This window comes from Gobius niger (genome assembly GCF_951799975.1).
Source record: "Gobius niger genome assembly, chromosome: 7".
NCBI lineage: Eukaryota > Metazoa > Chordata > Actinopteri > Gobiiformes > Gobiidae > Gobius > Gobius niger.
In genome coordinates, this window is record NC_136858.1 from 1,746,121 (window position 1) to 1,759,789 (window position 13,669).

Sequence of the window (13,669 nt, forward strand, 5' to 3'; positions counted from 1 at the left end):
CTCTGAATGACAGCAGTGTAGCGCTATGAGACACTTGTCAACTCAGCCTTTCAAAGTGCAATGTGTAAGTGTAAGCCATTCATATACTGTGTATATGATCTAACTTTTTAGGTATTCGGTGTCTAAGTCAGAGTATCTCTTGGGGGGCCAGAGGGTCACTGCTGGAGGCCCAGATTTGGCCCCTGGTCCTGACGTTTCCTTCCCTTGAGCCTCATGTTTCTCTTTTGTCAGAACTGAATTACAGAATAACATTTTACGAACATAAAAATGGGTGATGATTCCAATGATATTTTCCGGTAAAGTTTAAGTCAGATTGTTTGAGCTGCATCAGAGGTGCAGTACCGCCCGTGTCCACAGATGGAGTAAAGAGCCGTGTTTCCTCAGGTCAGTGGGGCGTGCCGACCGTCAGCTTGTCGTCTGTCCTGGGCATGATGGCGGGCGTCCTGGCCTCCACCATGGAGTCCATCGGGGATTACTACGCCTGCGCGCGGCTCTCCGGCGCCCCCCCTCCGCCGACCCACGCCATCAACCGGGGCATCGCCGTGGAGGGCATCGGCTGCATCCTGGCCGCGCTGTGGGGCACGGGCAACGGCACCACCTCCTACAGCCAGAACATCGCCGCCCTGGGCATCACCAAGGTAACGCGAACGGGCGTGGGTAAACCGTGAAGCCAGAGGGGTAAACCGTGAAGCCAGAGGGGTAAACCGTGAAGCCAGAGGGGTAAACCGTGAAGCCAGAGGGGTAAACCGTGAAGCCAGAGGGGTAAACCGTGAAGCCAGAGGGGTAAACCGTGAAGCCAGAGGGGTAAACCGTGAAGCCAGAGGGGTAAACCGTGAGGCCAGAGGGGTAAACCGTGAGGCCAGAGGGGTAAACCGTGAGGCCAGAGGGGTAAACCGTGAGGCCAGAGGGGTAAACCGTGAAGCCAGAGGGTTAAACCGTGAGGCCAGAGGGTTAAACCGTGAAGCCAGAGGGTTAAACCGTGAAGCCAGAGGGGTAAACCGTGAGGCCAGAGGGGTAAACTGTGAAGCCAGAGGGGTAAACCGTGCATGGATTTCATACAGTAGCGACATTGTGTAACTTTTACACTTGAACACGTGTCTGCTCGGTTCAGATGAGTTCAGATTTTGATGTTCTTGGTATCTTTGTGAAATTCAAAATAGGCCACGCCCCCGTTCCCCTCCCCCCAGCAAAGACATTATTATTCAAAGGCTCTGATCTGCACAACTCCTCCTATGTGACATTTCTATTTGTTGTAATGAATCCCAGCGCTTGGTTCTTTCATCCCGGCGGCACATGTTTAACAGATTAGAGAAAGTTGTCAGAAGAAATCAAGCAAACCGTCAAATCATAAACACAAAACAACGGGAGCTCGGTGGGAACGGACCGGAGTCGGAGAAAAACACATTTTCTCTTTTAAGATGGTGTGAGGTCTTTCTGCGGAGGGGTTTCAGTTCATCAGCGGCTCTAACAGGCAGTTCGTAATTCTTTAAAGATCAACGAGAGAGCAGACATGTTTGTGATCTTCGTCAGGCTCTTCGTCAGGCTCCTCGTCTGAGCGGCCCTGGACGCCGCTGTGACTCACGGATGTTTGTGTGAGGAGCTCATGTTTTCACCACATCCTGCTGATTAACTGACTCCGCTGCGATAATATTAAAAACAAATGTTGCTGCTTTTGAGGGCCAGCGTGAGTAAAGGGCCCCGTGTGGTCCGGCAGGTGCCAAACCCCGCTCCCAAATGTCGGGTTTGTTTTTCCGTTCCTCGAAAGCAGAAGGGTTTTCGTAGAGAGGAGGGGAAGTGGAGGAATCTCTAAACTGCTATAAAACTGGCGATACAAACATGCTCCTAATTAGATGCAGTAATGTCGGGACTGCTGAGCGAACATGAATATAAACTGTTCATGCACATACACAGTATAGGCAACACTGGTCTGTGAGCTGCAGATGCCCACACTGTTCTACTTGCCTTTGAAGGTCCATCAGCCACTGGAAATACAGGACTTTTCTCTTCAGTCAAATATTTCAAGACTTTGTATAACTTTTTTTTATAAAGAACTTAAAAGTTTATGAATTTGATTACCTGGGAGGAGCTCAGAGTCGAGTCGCTGCACGTCAAAAGGAACCAGCTGAGGTGGGAGCGGGAGGTGTTCCAGGCATGTCCTAGTGCAGGGGTAGGCAACGTTAGGCCCGGGGACCATATCCGGCCCTCCAGCACAGAACCTCTGGCCCCAAATATGATTTTGAGAAATATTATTATGCAAATAAGGGCTCAAATACCTGTTAAAGTACACTAAAAATGCGAGAAATAGTGTATTTTTTTAAATGCCTTTGCAGAACATCCCACTTGGTCATCTATAATGTAAAACAGTGATTCTCAACTGGTGGGTCGGGACTCAAAAGTGGGTCGCGAGCCTATACGGAACTTTTTTTTCAATATTTTCCATCTGAAACTACACAGAAAAACACTGGAGTCTGTTAAAAGTAGTATTATTGGGTTGTTTTGATCATAATTTCAGTCTTAAAAGCAAATCTACGGCTTGTTCAATAAAAACATGAGTGGTAAATACAATATTCTATTCAATATATGACAAATGATTGTTTTATTTGAGTCGCAGCTTGTTATTAAGGTAATGGCGGGTCTCGGAGCCGGACCACTTTAGAACCACTGATGTAAAACATTGGCATTTGCAGAAAATGGTTCTTAACTTTGGGCTACAATGTTGAGGTTCGGCCCTTGATGTTTTGGCAATGATGAAAATCGGCCCTCCGTGATGCAAACTTGCCCACCCCTGTCCTAGTGGGAGGAGGCCTCGTGGAAGGCCCAGGACACGCTGGTAGGACTATGTCTCCGAGCTGGCCTGGTGTCGCCTCAGGGTCCCCCAGAACAGCTGGAGGAGGTGTGCGTGGATTGGGAATTCTTAAAACTTGCGTGTTCAGCGATGCCCGCACAGCGACTCCTCCTCGGGAGTGTGGCCGTGTTTAGAGCCGCCCCCCTCAGGATGTTTGCGCACACAACCACAGCCCTCCTTGTCTGGTCTGCCAAACTGCACGCTTTAGTAGACATAGAGACTGGGAGCGAGTGTGATCTCAGTGTTTGACAGACGGGATCAACCGATTAGAGAAACGCTGGATATGATGCAGGAACAAGCGGCAGGAAGCCTATTCAAAAACGTCCTTTCTCACGAGGAACGCTTCCAACGCTGTTCCCTACTCTGGTTTTAGGGATTTTATTTTTTCCAAATGATTTAAAACAGACAAAAGAACAGAAGGAAATTGTCGCTGTGTGTGCCATCTTTCATCTTTAATGTTCTGGAAGAGGGCAGTGACTTGCGAAATCCCGCCTCTCTGTCCATGAGATGAGAGAATTATATGCATTAATTTCGCACCTGAAGCCACGTTTCAGTGCGGGAGGGCATCCTGCTGCCCCCGCCCCGGTGTGCAGCAAACACCGCGGACAGTGGTAGAGGAAGACAGTTGGACCTGTCCCAGTTATTGTGCAGATGAGTGGGGGACGTCCCAAAGGAATCGAGCTACTTGAAATGTAATGACTAATATTTTCACATATTCTGTGTGAATCATGTTATATTCCTTAGTTAGAGAAAAGATAGTTTTGTAACTCAATAGTAGTCAAAAGAAATAACGGTGCCTTTTCAGAGAGTTTATCAAGTAGATTATCGAGCTTTTAGAAGGTTAATGCATCTAAACATTGTGTTTTGCTTTTCAAAACAACACTGCAACATTCAGCAAGTGCTTTATATAAAAAAGATGTGTGGCCTGGTCTGTTGTTGCTGATTCTTGTGTTCTTTCGGGCGACTTCTGAGATCCAGATCAAACCGTTAAACCCCTAAAAGAGCCGGTTGGTCATGAACGTCGCATCTCCACCATCAGTCCCTCTAAACTGGGTCACGGGTCTGCAAACATCGTCTATCCAAAGTCTCGGTCCAGGTTTACGACAGACTCCTTACACGTTCACAGAGATGTTATCCAGTTTGGTTTGTAAAGCGACACCGTATGAGCTCTTCCACAGACCCCCGGACTGCCTCATCCAGCCGTAAAGCATGGACTATTGGCCCTTTCCCCCGAGCTGTCAGAGCATTACCTCGTGCTTTATTGTCCCGTGGCGAATACACGGCGCTCAAAGCAGCGCCGGTGATCTACAAGCCCCAGCGGATCCCTAATAATCATGTTTTTCCCCTCTTTAGACATGGTTTAGTGTATGGGTCTTGTATGGGGTCTTGTCATGATGCATTTCTCCATTCCAGTGCTTATGATCCCCGTTTGGAGGAACACACTCCCGAAATTCTTCATTTTGGGGGTAAAAGATCAGGGAACTTAGTTTGGAGGATCTGGTGAACGTTTGAGATGAGATAAAGGTATTTCATTGGACTGTGCAGGTCACCGTTTTGGCCTTTTCATCCAATCCTTCACACCAGTTCTAAAGTCCTCCTGTAAATACTGATTTACAGCTGAGCCCTCACTTATTCCCTTCTTTGGTTGAAATGCAGCTTTTGAAAACGTCATTACAAACTATGGTTTAGCCCTGGCTCAGGTCGAAAGAGCTGTTCCATCACTTTATGTATTTGATTAGAATATAATTGTATTTTCCACCAATGGAGAAATTAATGTTTTGGATTTCCTTCCACAAGCTTCTCACAATAGTCGCAGGAGTTTTGGTCCATTCCCCAAACAGAACTGGTGTAACTAAGCCACATTTGTAGGCCGCCTTGGTGCCTATGCCTTTTCAGCTCTGCCCATACATTTTCAACTGGATTGAGATCAGGACTTGACGTACACTTCAAAACATTGACTTTGTTTTCCTTTTTTCTTTTGGGTCATTGTCCATTTGGAAGACCCATCTGCACCCAGGCTTTAACTTCCTGCTCTTGAGATGTTGCTCCAATATTTCCACATAGAGTTCTTTCTTCGGGATGTTTAGTGAAGTGCACCAGTCCCTCCCGCAGCAAAACAACCCCACAGCATGATGCTGCCCCCCTGTATTTCACAGTTGGGATGGTGTTCTCAGGCTTTTTTCTCTTTTAGTGTTAGAGCTTCTTCCTGGCAGAGTTCCCTCTCAGCCCATGGACTTGATTCACTCTGGATAATGACAAACTCTTACCAGGTTCAGCATCTTCACCAGGTCTTTTGTTCTTGGGTGGATCTTCACATTTAAGGCACAGCCCGTTCATCTCTGCGACACAGAACCGGCCGTCTTTCTGATCTGTGTGATGACTGGACATTTACATCATTGTTTTAACCAGTGAACCTGGACCTTTAGGCGTCTTGAAATTACACCCAAAGATGAGCCAGACTTGTGCTTCCAAGGTCATGACATCATCATTTGGGCTTTAACAAACTGTTTAAATGTATAGTAATCTAGTGTATGTAAACTTCTGACTTCGTAGAAACTAGTAAAAACATTTCTAAAAAATTCGATCTCTCATTCTTCTGACATATAGCACATTTATTTATTTATTTTTAATTCTAATTGATCTAAAGTAAATAAAAGTATAAGTTGGTTTCATGTCAGACAGTGAGAAAAAAATGCAAATGTGTCTTATGAAGTGTATGTAAACATCTGGTTCCCACTGTAGGTCTCACTCAAGATGCTGTAAACATAATTTCTAACGTAATTTCTTCAGTTTCAGTGACATTTTCGAACAATTGGCAAACATCGTGATAATTATTGTGGGCTAATAGTGACGTTTTAAGTTTTGGAATTTGCTGATTTTTGTCTTTCAAATGAGCTCCCTCTGAAGAACCTATGGAGGCCCTTAATAAATCAGCCCTATGTGTCTTAAAGGAATAGGCCACCGTTTTTGTATACTAAGATATGTTCTTACCTAACCTTAGCCGAGTTAATATATACCCGTCTGGTCTTTGTCCGTGCGTTCTGTCACGCAAACGGAGCACATACGCAGCCTCTCCCACATGTCATATAGCTCCAAAAAAGCTCACGATAGAAGCTACCAAGCTCTTCCACGTGTTCCCTATTTAAATAAAGTTACGTGAAGGTTTTTACATGCGAAGTATATTTACACAGAAATGTAACATGTGGATTTTATAAGCAGATAAAAAGGGGTACTATATTGTGAGGCGTAATGATACGAGGAGCACAACGTCCGCGCAGCTTCTATTGACGGAAGTGAGCGGGGGAAGTCTTTAGGAGTTACTGCGCGGACGTTTTGCTCCTCGTATCATTACGCCTCACAATATAGTGCCCCTTTTTATCTGCTTATAAAATCGACATGTTACATTTCTGTGTAAATATACTTCGCATGAAAACGCTTCACGTAACTTTATTTAAATAGGGAACACGTGGACGAGCTTGGCAGCTTCTATCGTGAGCTTTTTTGGAGCTATGTGACATGTGGGAGAGGCTGCGTATGTGCTCCGTTTGCGTGACAGAGCGCACGGACAAAGACCAGACGGGGATATATTAACTCGTCTAAGGTTAGGTAAGAACATATCTTAGTATGTAAAAACGGTGGTCTATTCCTTTAAAAAGCACCAACATGGGAACATTTTATAATTATCAAAATTCCCCAAAATGGGCATTGGCCAGAGAAAACCCATATCTCTAGTTGAAACAGCCTTACATTTGACTTGCCCGAGTAAACCCTGGTCCCGTGTCTGGCGCTGTCAGACCCTGACCCCTCCTCAAGTCCTGCGGCCCGGTCCCGTCGGGCGCCTATTCACCCTGTTTTCTGTCCTGTTCAGGTCGGCAGCCGCCTGGTCCTGCAGACGACCGGACTCCTCATGATCGTACTGGGAATTTTCGGAAAGTTCGGTGCGGTTTTTATCACCATCCCGGACCCCGTGATCGGCGGAATGTTCCTCGTAATGTTCGGGATGATCGCCGCCGTGGGAATATCCAACCTCCAGGTACGAAAGAGCCGCGCGACACCGACGTCCAGCTCTTTTTATGTTCCCCGGGAAACTGGAGCCGGCGCACCTGCTGCAAACGTCCCAGGCTCTGCTCCTTTTGTGTCAGCGAGGAATGTATTAGCCGAGATATATGGAGGAGATGGCTCAGAAACCGTCATAAAAGGCTGTTTGGAAGATAATGCAAACTTACAATATTCAGTTTATCTCCAGTGTCAAGAAATGGGGGATCGAATGGGGAAATTGTTTTGTAAAAATAGAGAACATAGTTAAAGATGGGGGGAATAGAAAGCAATTGCACATAAAAATGGGGAAGCATATAGTAAAAAGATCTAAAAGAACCATTTATGATAAGAATATGATACAGCAGCGTTTCAGTACATTTTATAGGTTGTACAGAACTGAAAATGGTCATTTGTTGAATTTGCAGCCATAGGAGGTCAAGTTCCAGTTGAACATAGGACTTCGTCTTTGAGCAGCTTCAAAATTCTTACATCCATTAAACTTGTGAGTTTTTGGAGAGTTTCTGCTTGGATTTGTTTGCAGGATGTCAGAATAGCCTCCCAGAGCAGCTGTTTGGATGAAAACTGCCTCCCACCCACATAGATGTTTTGCTTGAAGCTCCAAAGGTTCTCAATAGGGTTGAGGTCAGGGGAGGAGGGGGTCCACATCATGAGTTTCTCTCCTTTTATGCTCTTAGCAGCCAGTGATGCAGAGGTATTCTTTAAAGCAGGACATGGTGCGTTGTCATGATGAAGATGATTTTGTTTGGGAAACCACGGCTCTTCTTTTTGTAGCATAGAAGACAGTGGTCAGTCAGAAACTCCACATATTTTTCAGAGGTCATTTTCACACCTTCAGGGAGGCTAAAAGGGCCTAAAGGGGCCGACCAGCTCTCTCACCATGATTCCGCCACCTCTTTACTGACGTCACAGCCTTGTTGGGACATGGTGGCCATTCACCAACCATCCACTACTCTATCCATCTGACCATCCAGGGTTACACGGCCTCATCAGTGAACAAGACTGCTTGAAAATGAGTCCTCATGTATTTCTGAGCCACTGCAGCCGTTTCTGTTCATCAGCTTCAATGAACAGTTTAGGGGAGGCCCGGATAGAAGGTTTATGCACAACTGCAGCCTCTGGGGGGTCCTACACCGTGATATTCGGGAGACTCCAGAGGCACCAGCAGCTTCAAATACCTGTCTGCTGCTTTGTTGCAGCTGTTCTCTTAATCTGATGTGTTTGTCTGGCAGAAACCGTCCATAATGTGCCTTTATCTGCACAAACCAGAGTGTGCTTTGAATCATCCACAAATCTCTTATCACTACGATGATTATACTTAATCTTTCATGAAATATTGAAGGTGTTCATGCCTAGACTAAGGCATTCAACTATTTCATGTTGGACGCACTGGACTTAACCTGACAACTAATCATCACAGGCGTCTGAGATTGATGTCAGTGATTCAAAGAACCTGAGACACAAAACCATCCATGAGTTTCATCAACAACAAAAAAATAAAGTCTTTATGACACTTAAATACAATTTGCAAACTAATTTGGAACGCAGTGAGAGAACTAATGATTGAGACGAGCGGTGAAAACATCTCAGTCTGGGCGGTTCTGCTCTCTTGATTCTGACAGAGCTGAGCCTGGTCCTCTCCGCAGTGGTCTCCTCCGAGTCCCACGGAACATTTCCTCTGACCGGGAGCCGCCGTCCCTCATTTTGACGCGTTTGGCCCAGACTCCTGTGCACCTGCTGCTGGCCTCTGGATGAGCCTCGTTTCCTCCGCTCGGAAAGTGGAACCCGTGTCTCCCGCGGAGCGCGTTTGAAGAGCAGAGCCCAGATCTGAGCGGGACCTCCCGAGATCTCCCCACGAGCCGGAGACGAACCGAGACGCTCCCGCAGAGAAGAGCGGCCGCTGTAACTCAACACGCCATAAACAGTCAGCGGACAAAAGAGAACAATTTCAGGATAAAACTTTAAATGGCAATAATGCAGAGCACATGTTTCCCATTTCCTCCTAAAGCCCCGCCGCGATCCACTTTAGCACGAGTATGGGGAGAATAAACACACTTTACAACGCCAAATAAAGATAGCATGTGGTCACGGATTCTTATGACTTCAGATGATCATTCACCTGTTCAGACGATGGTTCTGGATTTTACTGGAGAAATTCAACACAATGGTAAATGGCAAATGTCTCAACTTATAAAGTGCAAGAAACCAGTCCCTCATCACTGTACGCAGAGGCCTGGGGCCCTCGAGCCAGTAGGGGCCCCCAGAGGGCCAACGATTTGACAGAAACGACCAAGAGAATACAGTCACTGCCATGGGCGTGACTGGGGGTAAAGGGCACCGAGTACCCAGGGCCCAGAGCAGGGTGGGGGGCCTCAGAAGTGCTGCTATAAACCTGTTGTTTTGCACTTCCTAAATTTCCTCCTAATTGATGTAGCGACTGAACAAAGCGGCTGAAATACAGCGGTTACAATAATGATGGATGAATCTCCGGGGCCCGGACGCCCCTTTAAAACTGTCATCGCTGAACGTTCCCTTTAATTACCATCATCGACTCCCATCTGGCCAAAACAGTGACCTGAGCCACAGGTCACTCACGCTTTTATCACCGAATTAATGAAAGACTCAAGACAGCTTTAGGGACTCCTTTGACTTGGTTCTATAGTAAAATGTGTGGGACGTCCTGGGCCAGAATATTCAAGCTTTTTCAGAACAACAACATCATAATTACTTGTTTAACATAAACTTGCATTTTGAAGTATTATTAATGCCTATTTCACTGCCTATTGACTAAAAAACCCTGTATACCCAGTGCAGCCCCTGTTTGATGTGATATCTTTAAGTTTAACTAATAATCATATAATGATAATAATAATCTTAAGGTTAAAACAGACAAACCACACACACTGTCAAACTCAACCCCAGAATATGTGGAGATGAATATGAAAAGTGAATTGATTGAACTAACACGTGGGTGTGGGGTGTAGGGGGGCCCATCAAAATAGTGTGTACCGAGGGCCCAGAATGTGGTCACTGCAGGTGCAACGACAATTGGCCGTTGCATATTCCCTGAAAGGGCCCCATGAGCCCAACTCGCCCCTCCCTCACCTGCTTCTAAGGAGGAGAGAGAGAGAGAAAGAGAGCGGGTGCAGCGTATCGATATCGGCTGGAAGAAGAGCACCCCCTTCCTGCTTGGGGCCCCCTGGTACCCTTGCTACGCCACTAACTGTAACGCAAGGACACGACGACATTGTGCATCTTTAGGAACTGAGAGACACATTTTTGTTGTATTATTTTTGAGTTTTTTTTGTTGCATTTTCATTAGTTTTTCATTAACCGTTAACCGAGGCCCTTAGCAGTTAATACTCGATTAACCATTAGTGTGCGCGCTAACCCACCCCCTCTACAGGTATATTTATTTTACCTGCAGTCACTCAGAAACCTCATTCATGCTTACAACAACAACATTTATCTCCACCCCTTTTTAAAATGAACTCATGAGGTGAGTGTTGTGTCTTTAGCTTTACCTAGCCTCCTCTTTAGGGATGTTAAAAGTATTTTCCTCCCCCTACATGTTCCTCCATGTCCTAAAGTGTAGAATGAGCTCAGACCAGAGCTTAATATAAAACCTGCAGTTACACGTATGACCTGAGGTGGCAGTAGTGAGTATAAACATGACCAACTACAACCATGGACACCTCTATAGTTTTCACCCACGTTTTCTTTGCTATTTTGACGCTTTTTTTTCAAGAAGCTTTTAGATTTGGGCAAAGCCAAACTGGAGGCAAGTTTATTTATACCACGCATTCCACACACAAGGCAACTCGATGCGAGAAAGTGTGCTCGGTTCAGGTGGGGGTTAAGAGGTTAAAGCCACACTGTGTAACACTTCACCCAATCAAATGTTTAATAAATCCTCTTTAAACCCCGCCTGAACCACATTTTCTCCAGTTTGGCTTTGCCCAAATCTAAAAGCTTCTTGCAATTGGCTAAGGGATAGCTTACGAGGAAGCCGAATATGAGATTTAAATGGTTAAGGCCCTCATTCGTATCCACTCTTTGATTACTTTTTGATTGTTGTGTGTTGGGAAAAGGAGAATCCAAAATGTTACGCTGGGTGCCTTTAAATATGAGGAATTACTTTAAAGACATTTTGACAGTTTCCCTGCAAAAAACAGTTTAGGGTTTTATGAATAAGCGAATAACAAATTCTCAAGCTCCTCAATGCGTAGTGTAAATGAAGTCTTTGGAGGTGAATTTGAGCAGTTTTTGTTCCTGATTCCTCCTGGTTTGGTCGAAGTTAAGTCGCGTCCTGTAGATGCCGCCGTTTCCCGCCCTGTCCCGAGCGCCTGAATGTGTCGCGTTGAATGAAGGGCTTTGCAGGTGAATCTGGAGCTGGGCCTGAAGTCGTCCGAGGTCAACGTTAATCCCGTTCCCTGAATGCCCCGTCTGATTAGTGCCTCGGGAGGGTCAGGGCGCGGGCTGCCGGCCCATTAAAACCAGCCACAACAGTAGGACCACTCAGACGGATTTAGCCCCGCCTCACTCCGGCTTCACTCCTGCTGCAGTCCCGGTTCAGTCCCAGTTTAGTCCCGGTTCAGTCCCAGTTTAGTCCTGGTTCATTCCCGGTTCAATCCCAGTTTAGTCCCGGTGTAGGCAGACTTAAATACTCAGACTGAGGAGAGGGGGGGGGGGGGGGGGGGGGGGGGGGGGGGGGGGGGGGGGGGGGGGGGGGGTTCTTCTTGGCACAGACTGATATTTATTTAACCTGATAAATCCAGGTTTATTTAAAGCCTTGCCCTCGTTAAAATCTTATTATAGTTTTCCTGAATCCACTCTCAACTCTGACCTACTGGATTATTCCAACTGTAGTTTCTTGTTGAGTCCTGTTTGAGACTTTATTTTTGGATCAGGTTTGGAGTAAGTCACTCCTGGTCTGATCTGCACAGTTAAAGTTGAAAAAGTGAGATATTTACTGATTTCTGACTCCTCCTCTTTTGTGGAATTTTAGGAGTAACTAAGCTAGATTACAAGTTACTTTATTAGTTACTGTCAGCAGCTGCCGATGGGGGCGAGGAAAGTGCTTCTCTTTGGTCCTCATGACATTGCTGTAATACCCCCCCTGGTGGTACATGACACATTAATGTTTGATAAAGATCACATGACACATTAATGTTGTTTGATGAAGATAACATGACACGTTAATTTTCTGCTTAAGATAGCGTTTATGCTAGTTGTAAATGAGAAAAAACAATGAATAATTCCAGTTACATGCCACCCAAAAAGTGCAATTGCAGGCTGTAAAGCAACTATATAATTTATTAATAATTATGTATTACGGGTACCTTTTACTTTCTGTGGCAAATTATTGCATGCTTTAATTTTAAAGAATCTTGGCCTGGACACTCTTCAGATTTTTAATCTCAACAAGTTTTATCCTGGATAAATAAAATAAAATAAAAAGTTATGGCACCATTATTAATGGCACATAGTTGCATGTATATGTCATTCCAGACTAGTTTTGACCGTAGTATTATTATCATCATTATTAGCCCAGAATTACAACATTTGATTTTTACAAATTATTGACATCAGTGTTGATCTTTTGTGTTTGTGAAGTTGAATTTAGGTACAAATGTTATTTTTTTTACTTTGCAAGCTAACTATGATTTCTCTCCTTTCTTTACTGATTACAGCAATGGCCGTTGCCACAATAAAAATGTGATTTTGTTCCAAAATATTGTCTCTGTCCCTACAAAATACAATGAAAGGAGTAAAACATACCATTTTAATTTCATAAAATAACCCAAATAATAGTACATGTAGCCTAAACTAAATTACATGTCAACACATTCTAAATTACACAAAATAATCCCAACAATACATCTGTAAAACATGAAATAATATACTGTCGTATATCCGTCTTTACCAGCAGAGGGCGCACTATCACGGTGAATTCGCTTCACGGTAGATCTGTCTCGGCTTCGGGTCTGCAGCTTTCGTGTCATTGTATCAAACAGATTAGTGCATGGATGCAAAATAACTTCCTCCAGTTAAAAACAAATAAAACTGAGATAATTGTCTTTGGCCCATTAAAAAACACAGAGAGGTTACCATTGGTCATCTAGAAACGCTTTCACTAGAACCTAAAAATCAAGTTAGAAATCTAGGGGTAATCATGGACTCAGACCTGAATTTTAACAGTCGTATTAAGTCCATAACATCAGCGGCCTATTACCACCTCAAAATCATTGCTAAAATAAAAAACATAGTGTCTAAACTGGACTTGGAGAGATTAAATGCGTTTGTCTCCAGCTACAGCTGTTAGTGAAACATAGATCTGAGTATCGTCTGCGCAATTGTGGTAGGACACATTGTTGCTGGATACTAATTGACCTAACGGAAGCATGTACAAATTGAACAAGATGGGCCCCAGAATCGACCCCTGGGGAACCCCACAGGTCAATGCCTGGACAACTGGTTTCTGTGGTGTTTGTGTGTTCTCCCCGTGTCTGCGTACGTTTCCTCCGGGTACTTTGGTTCCCCCATTAAAACATGTACAATAGGCCCGTATGAATAATGTCTGTGTGAGTACATGAAGAAAGCAAATACCGTAAACTCTCTAATACTGGCCTGTATTCCATCATGATACCAGAAACCGATACCATTTGACGTGCGGCCAGCGCACCTACGAGGCGCAGCTACGAGGCGCACCTACTTCTCTCCTCAGCTCTCAGCTGAGGAGAGAAGAAGCAACAAATTGGAGAATTG

General features: G+C 45.0%; 1 protein-coding gene across 1 annotated transcript in view; it reads left to right on the forward strand.

Moving 5' to 3' along the window:
- Nucleotides 1-13,669, forward strand: part of LOC306965843 (solute carrier family 23 member 2) — a gene marked incomplete at its 3' end in the record, with an annotated part of 109,363 nt that overhangs the window by 77,917 nt on the left and 17,777 nt on the right. Inside the window, exons 8-9 of the mRNA XM_079560411.1 lie at nt 385-638; nt 6,714-6,878. Coding sequence (XP_079416537.1) covers nt 385-638; nt 6,714-6,878 — 419 coding nt within the window. The remainder of the gene's footprint in view (nt 1-384; nt 639-6,713; nt 6,879-13,669) is intronic.